The 8,108-nt window shown below is 40.4% G+C and overlaps 1 protein-coding gene across 2 annotated transcripts in view; it reads left to right on the top strand.

Annotated features, from left to right (window-relative positions):
* The first annotated feature begins 3,128 nt into the window (after positions 1 to 3,128).
* Positions 3,129 to 8,108, top strand: part of NEDD1 (NEDD1 gamma-tubulin ring complex targeting factor) — a 53,834-nt gene continuing 48,854 nt past the window's right edge. Inside the window, exons 1-2 of one of the 2 annotated variants that reach the window (XM_053585363.1) lie at positions 3,129 to 3,207; positions 5,274 to 5,417. In XM_053585363.1, coding sequence (XP_053441338.1) covers positions 5,282 to 5,417 — 136 coding nt within the window. In that variant the 5' untranslated portion in view covers positions 3,129 to 3,207; positions 5,274 to 5,281. Of the gene's footprint in view, positions 3,208 to 3,480; positions 3,769 to 5,273; positions 5,418 to 8,108 lie in introns of those variants that run through there. The other variant, XM_053585364.1, reaches the window with a different exon arrangement.

The following is an 8,108-nucleotide window of genomic DNA, read 5'->3' as shown; positions in this document are numbered from 1 at the left end:
CCTGGGGGTTTCTTTATAAATTAGTTTTCTTAGTTTTGAATTCAATTTCTGTAGTATCTTTAGGGTTACTCATATAAGTGTATAATCCATTTGTTCTTGTGTCACTTTTAATATTTGTGTCTTTCAAGGTATTTGTCCATTTTATTTAACACATCTATTGGTACAGAATTGTTCATGCTATTCTCTCATCTTTTAAAATGTCCTTAGATCTGTATTGATGGCTTCTTTTTCAATCTTGATATTGGTAATCTGTATTTTTTCTTTCTTCTTGTTAATTTATCTAGAGATTTTTCAGTTCCATTGGTCATTTCAAAAAATCAGCTTCGGTTTCACTGATTTTTCTCTATTGTTCAGCTGTTTACAATTTCATTGTTCTGTACTCGAATCTTTGTGCTTAATTTGTTCTTTTTGAAGGTACCTTAAGAAAGAGAATAGGTAGTTGATTTTGGACCTTTCTTTTCATAATATAGACTTTTAATATTTCTCTCTAATTACCGTTAGCTTTTCCCATAGTTTTTTTTTTCCCCTGCCCCCTTCCCATACGTTTTTATTTGTTGCATTTTACTTATCATTCATTTCAAATATTTTCCAATTTTTTTCTTTGACCTATGAGTTATTTAGAAGTAAAGCTGTTTAATTTTCAGCTGGAGCTTTTCTAAATGTGTTATTGTTTGCTGTTTATGTTTAATACTATTGTGATCAGAGAACATGCTCTGTAAAAGTTATTCTGTTGAATCTATTGAGACTTGTTTTATGGCTCAGCGTATAGTCTATAATAAATATGTTCCATGTATATTTGAAAAAAAAGTTTTGTTTGCAGTAGTTGGGTATAGTGTTCTATAAATGTCAGTTATAGTAATTGATAGTAGCCACACATTCCAGATCTTTACTTTTTCTCCCCTTATCTGTGTGTTCTGTTGACTATGAGAGAATTCTGTTGAAGTCTTCAGCAATGATTATGGATATGCCTTTTCCCCCTTTAGCCTTGATATTCATTCTTCACATATTTGAAAATTCTGTTATTGTTAGCACCTAACTTTATAATTGACATGGCTTCTAATTTTACTTATCCTTTTAGTGTTATAAAAATATTTCTTTTTGTGTGCACAAATATTACTCATCTTGATGTCTACTTTCAAAAAGCTGTATTTGTCTGTATAATTCGTATATGTATGTATTAGCAAGACTTCCCATATTTGGCTTCTATTGCTTGTAGACTAAGGAAACATATGCATAGTATGCACGTAGGAACAAGAATGAGAAGACTCGAAAATAAGATTTGATGAGATCCTCACTATAGCACCAGTGGGGAGGGAGGAGTAGAGGTTTTCATTTGGCTTGCTATGCTATATCTTGGCTGTTGACTTTGTAGCATTAATGATTTGGAGCACAATCTTTGTAGTGTTTTGGGCTCAATTCCCATCTCCACCATTTATTAACTGTGTGACCTTGCGTAAGTTACTTAACCTCTGTTTCTTCATATTTAAAGTGGATGCATTCAATAGTATATACTTCACACGTTCTTAGAAGGGTGAAATTATATCACACTCATATACACATTACATCTATACACACAACAATAGTGCTTAGCAAGAGTACGTGTTTAATATTTTTATATGTAATATCTATCATTATATCATCTAATATTATTATGATATGTATTTTATGTCATATAGTTTTTAATATAGTCTCAATTTTCCTGCTGGCTTCAACTGTCAGAGGTTTACTCTTCCTTTCGGTTTTAAGGTTTCCTTTCCTCATTTGTATGGATTCTCCCTTCCCTCAGCCCTTTACTCTACTTTCTCAATTCCTGACTTTTTGGGTCCCATCCCTGACAAAATTAAGATTTCATGACCTCAAGAACTACACCCTATGCAATTAAGGTAGTTGCTACTTTTTGTCTTTCTCTTTTTGCTCCTTCCCATCAACCTCCCAACTTGGTTAGAATTTCAATTTTTGCTCTGAAAAAAAAAATGCTTATTAAAATTGGTCAGTTGGTTCAGCACCTGTAGCTCAGTGAGGAGGGTGCTGGCCACATACAACCAGTCTGGCAGGTCTGAGCCCAGCCTGGGCCAGCTAAATAACAATGACAGCTGCAACCAAAAAATAGCTGGGTGTTGTGGCGGGTGCCTGTAGGCCCAGCTACTTGGGAGGCTGAGGCAAGAGAATCGTTTAAGCCCAAGAGTTGGAGGTTGCTGTGAGCTGTGATGCTACAGCACTTAACCAAGGGCGACATAGTTAAACTGTCTCAAAATAAATAAATAAAAGTTTTCAGTTATTTGCAATATGGATGTAAATATCCACAAGTACACATTTAGTGAGTACTTGCGATGAAAGTATTACAACACTGTTTACCTAAGAGCTGCCCTATGTTTATGATAAGTATTCTCAGCAAAATTTGCCAGGAGGGCTATAAAAGACCTTGTTGGAAAGTGCATTTGAAAACTCAGCTCAACAACTCCCTTTTCCACCTTGAAACGCATTCCCTTTAGATGAATTCCCAGATGATGTTTGATGTTCCTGAGCCTGCAACAGCACGTGACAGAAAGATCATGGGTTTTGAAGTCACTTAGCTCAGACGCTCTTTGGGTTACTTCTTAGCTTGAGTGCGTTTCCTGGTTTGTGAATGGTAGGTGGTATTACATGCTCTCCATGACTTCCTGTTCAGGTAATCCTTTCCTAAATTCACAAGCACGTTTATTTCCTTTATTATGGGCCTTTGTCCATCTTATAAACCTTTCCTTTGTAGCAACTGTCAGTTTCCCTTTTTATTTTAGTACACAATTGTTCATTAACGTCAGCCTCATATAGTGGCCTGTGAGCTCCAGGAGCGCTCACTGCACCCGTGTGTCCCCAGGCTAAACCCATCACTGTACACCCAGAGTCTGGCCTAGTGCCTGGCACACAGTAGGCAGTCAGCAAAAGAATGAATGACAAAAGAGCAGATGCCGGAGCCGGAGCTCGGTCGCTGGGGCGTCCCGACGCTGGGATAACGTCCCTAGGGGGACGCCGCCCCAGCAGGAGCCTCCGCTGCGCTCACGCCTGGCTCCTGCCCCGCGGACGATCCCGGGATTCCAGCCGCGCCTCGGCCGTCGTCGTCACGGGGGCGGGACTTCCGGCCGCCGAAGTTTAACAGTCCGGGCGGGAGCCGGAAGCCCAGCGCGGAGCGGGCCGCGCCGTGGCCCCCTGTTGTGCCGCCGCGGAGAGGTGAGGTTCCGGAGGCCTGGGGTCGGGGCGTCGCCGCCTGCCGCGTCCGTGCGCCTTCCGGGCCCCCGGCTGTCCTCGGCCAGCTCCGGCTGGGCGGAGGGCCTTGGGCTCCGCGCGCCCCGCCGGCTCGGCGCTCCGGGCGGTTGCCGGGCAGGGGCGGCGGCGCGTTCGGCGCGGAAGTGCCCCGGGAGCGGCGGCCGGGTCAGCGGGGTGGGCGGGCGGCGGCCGGGGTGCGCCGCTCCGGAAAGTTTGCCTTCTCTCCATAAGTCTGTCTTCCTTTTCGTGAAGCTCAAATATGCCTCTTGGCAGGCACTTGAAAGCATATTCCTTACGAGGTAACCCCAGTTGGACAGTTCTCCTGCAAGTAAAATGCATTTTTGGTGAATGAAAGTTGGAAAACTTACTTCAGCTGAGCGTTGCGATAGCCCGAGCTGCTGGTCCCCACACCGGGCCTGCCAGTCCGCCTTGTATCCTGAACTGACTGCTCGCTTTCCATGGGACCCTCTTTGAGGGACTGATGCAATTAATGTCCCTCCCCACTATGTGGTCAGTTCTCAGATGGTAGGTGGACAGATGGTCCTCTTTCTCGCTCCGCTTTCAAAGAAGAAAACAGACCCTAAGTGACTCGGTCAGTTATGACACCTGAGTTGGGGCAGATCGTTTGAACCTACATTTTCTGAGCCAGGGCTTCAGTAATTGCCCACGGTGCCACACTGCTCAACTGACGTGGTGCAATGTTATGTAGACTGCTTTTAGTGGTTGTGTTTACTGGGCATAGATGGCTGTTCTAGCACTTCATTGTTCCTTGAGTACTAGAGGGGACCACGAGGGCACTTGTTACACATGTTTAAGACATCAAATCAAACATTGTATGTCTTTGTTTCAGTAGGCAACTTTAATGCTTTTAGTAGCACTGTATTTATCTGATGAATGGAGCATAATGAAGCACACGAGTGATATTCTAGTTAACAAAAGTTTTATTTTCTTTTACACACATTGCATTTTTTTTTTGTTACTGGAGAATGAACGGTTTGTGTACTTTATTATGCCTTTATCGATATTTTGTTGATGACTTGGGGACCTGTCTTCCATACTAGGAAGGTGTGGCTGGGAACATTGCCATACCCTTTCCCTTCCTCTTTCTCCTAAGTATTTCTAGGATTTTTTTTTTCTTCTGTCATCCATTACTACTTTTTTCTGTTCATGTATTTGTCTAGAGCAGCTTACTTGGCATCTGTCTTCTAGACTGCCTTGGTTTGCAAAATCACCTTGTTAGGATTATGGTTCTTGAACTATCTACCATGAATAAATAATATGAGTAAGGGCATTATAGACTATAGGGACTTATCCTTTGGCTATATTGTTAATTTTGGATCTGGATTCTGACCTGTAGAAATGCTAGTTTATCACATAGATTTTTAAAGATTGGGAAGTTACTTATAAAGTTATTTGTTGAGTACCTACTGTGTGCCAGGAAAGTTCCTGGCACTTCTGCATACCAAAGTTTTATTATGAGAAAAAAATATGAATTTTGGGTAGTAGGAGATTCCATGAAAAAAACGAAATCAGGTATTGGCATATAGGGGAATTGGTGAGGGGCTGATTAGCCTTTTGGAGAAGGATGATGAGATGACCATGGGAAATCTGGGGGGAGCATTCCAAGCAGCTTTCATCCCAAGCTGCAAATGAAAAGATCCCCAAGTGAGAATGACCTTGCATTGTTGCATGAAATAGAAAGAAAGCTGATGTGTCCAGAAACTGGTGTCTCCCCACACCCCCCAAAAAAGAGGGAGGAGAGTTACACAGGAGCCAAGTCATGTAGGGCAGGCTGAGGAGGTTGAATTTCATTATAATTGCTGTGGGGAGTTGGAAGGGCCAATTAAGAGAATGTGATGTGATTTATGTTTTAGGATATAATCACTTCAACTACTTTGTTGCCAGGATGCTGTTGCAACAGAAGTGGATGAGTAGAATCACTTGTCTTAGATTAGCTGATTCATTTTAACTTTTTTTTTTTTTTTGGCCTATCCTTGTTTTTAAAATATATTATTTTAAACTCTTTGTAGGTGCAGTCATGCAGGAAAACCTCAGATTTGCTTCATCGGGAGATGATATTAAAATATGGGATGCTTCCTCTATGACGTTGTTGGATAAGTTCAACCCACATACGACAACACATGGAGTCAGCTCAATATGTTGGAGCAGCAATAGTATCCTTTTAAAACATTTTAACTAACCACTTTTTATTAGGTTAAGCAACTGGTGTCACTGTAACTTTTTTCATAATGAGAAATATGTTTTGCATTGTTACCAAAGATGGATAAAATTAAATAGTATGCAAAACATACCCTGTGAATGTGCTCTGATTCCCTCTGCTGCTTCCATTAAAAAAAAATTAATGGCAACCAACTTCATTCAGAAACATTCCTATTTAAAAAAATGTATATCAGATTTATATCTTAGAATTAGTTATGTCATCAAGTTTGTTGTTAAGCCAAAAGGAATAAGGTAGGTGGAAATAATCCTGAAAGATTTTGTAATGGGTCTTTGCTTCTACATTTGGATATTTGTGGATCTGATTTGGAAATTAAAGATAGAACTCAAAGTTAGGAGCAAGATGGGGAAGAGATAAAAAATTGTCCAATGTCCCCGTGTTACTGATAAATTTTCTATATTTCTTTTCCTTTCTGTACATGATGAAAATAGCATTTCCTAAACAGACATAGTAAAATTGTCTAGGTTGACTTTTCCTAAGCTTTATAGGTTAATGGTAGACATCCTCCCTGTCTTGATGAGTTCTTATAAAATAATTGAGTGAGTGACAATTGTAAACTAGAGTTTCTGAACCCCAGTTGACATTTAGGGACAGATTCTTTGTTGTGGGGGCTTTCTTGTGCATTGGAGGATGTTGAGAAGCTTCCCTGGCCTCAGCTTATCAGATGCCAGTTGTTTTCAGTTGTGATAACCAAAAACGTCTCCAGAATTGCCAGAATCACCCCCTGTTGAGAACCACTGGTATAAATAAAATACTCTTATCACCTTTTCTATGAAAATGTCCTATATAATTGGATGCTAGAAATTATTCTTTTGTGAGACTTCTGCATTATTTCTTAAACAACAGATGAAGTTTTAACATCTGTTTGATTTTATCAATACCAAAATATTGATATTCTGTTTCCTGATGAAAGGAAAAATACCAAAGCTTTTAAATATGACTGATCTGTGAACAAGAATACCAGAAGTTTTTATGCCAACCTAATTATTCTTGCAAGTATCTAACAAAAATGAATTTTCTTTTTTTGGCGGGGGACAGAGTGCCGTGGTGTCACAGCTCACAGCAACCTCCAGCTCTTGGGCTAGGGCGATTCTCTTGTCTCATCCTCCTGAGTACCTGGTACTACAGGTGCCCGCCACAACGCCTGGCTATTTTTGTTGCAGTTGCCACTGCTGTTTTAGCTGGCCTGGGCTGGGTTCGAGCCCGTCATCCTCGGTATATGGAGCCGGCACCCTACCCACTGAACCATAGGTGCCGCCCAAAAATGAACTTTCTTACTGAATTAAATTTACCTCTTTATCATTACTTATATTGTATTAATGTAATAAAATAAATTACTTTGGTGCTGTATTAATCAAACTCCTGGTGAAGTGACTACATTTTTGAAGGACTCTCTAGATCAGTGGTTCTCAATTTTCCTAATGCTACAACCCCTTAATACAGTTCCTGTGGTTCACGACCCACAGGTTGAGGACCGCTGTCCTAGATGTACAGTCAGGAAAATGTTTTAAAGAACATGAGAAATATACGAAGTGCAGCTCTCTACTTTTAGATTTTCATTATGTTTAGAGTTTAACTTTTCCTGTTACTGTATAAGAGAAGAGTAGCAATTCTTAATTAGATGAATTATTTATTGGTTTATTTTTGTTCCAAGGAGTTTTACCAGGAGTTGGAATTTACTGATGTACTACTTAATAGTCTATCAACAAAACTGACATTGCTGGCTGGGCATGGTGGCTCACGCCTATAATCCTAGTATTCTGGGAGGCCGAGGTGGGTAGATCGCCTGAATTTAGGAGTTCGAGACCAGCCTGAGGCGGGTAGATCACCTGAGCAAGAGCGAGACCCCATCTCTAAAAAATAGCCAGGGGTTGTGGCTGGTGCCTATAGTCCCAAATGCTTGGAAGGCTGAGGCAAGAGAATCACTTGAGCCCAAGAGTTTGAAGTTGCTGTGAGCTATGATGCCAGGGCACTCTATGCAGGGCAGCAAAGTGAGACTCTTGTCTTCAAACCAAACCAAACAAAATTAAACAAACAAAAAACTGACGTGGCTATGAAAATGTGTTGTATAACTTTTGGAAACTGGCCATATTTCTGTACAGTTTTCTTGTAAAAGTAGATGTGCACCGAAAGCCTTTATCTAATTGTTTGATTCCTTCCATGGAAATGAAAATCTGAAGAATAAAAAGTTCTGGGACTTGGCAGCCTGGAGTCCTTGATGCGTAGATTTCAAGAACAGGGTTAAAATGAGGTGCCGGGGAGGTTAGCTTTCCTTCTTTCTTTTTCTTTTCTCTTTTGTTTTTGGTCTGTTAGGTTATATTCCTCACTTTGTCATGTTCCTTCTTTTCTCATGGCTTCTAAAACTATAAGGGAAATTTAAAAAGCAACTACATTATCCTTTCCTAGTGTCTTCCCTCAATCCTTTTCTGTACTCTAAGGAGAAAAGTAGTGGAAGAGATCAAGGAAAGGGAAATGGTTTATTTTTCTCAATGTTGTAATATCTAAGTAGAAATAATTTTGTCTGAATCGTGTCTCATAATACAATTTTAATTCATTTTCTGTTCATAGAATATCTGAATGTTATGCAAACCATCCCAAAGTCATGCAGCTAGGATTCTGAGTGTCT

This window comes from Nycticebus coucang, chromosome 3, assembly GCF_027406575.1.
Source record: "Nycticebus coucang isolate mNycCou1 chromosome 3, mNycCou1.pri, whole genome shotgun sequence".
In the NCBI taxonomy this organism is placed as follows: Eukaryota; Metazoa; Chordata; class Mammalia; order Primates; family Lorisidae; genus Nycticebus; species Nycticebus coucang.
The sequence above is the reverse complement of the archived record's forward strand: the minus strand, read 5'-3'. Positions and strand labels throughout refer to the sequence as shown.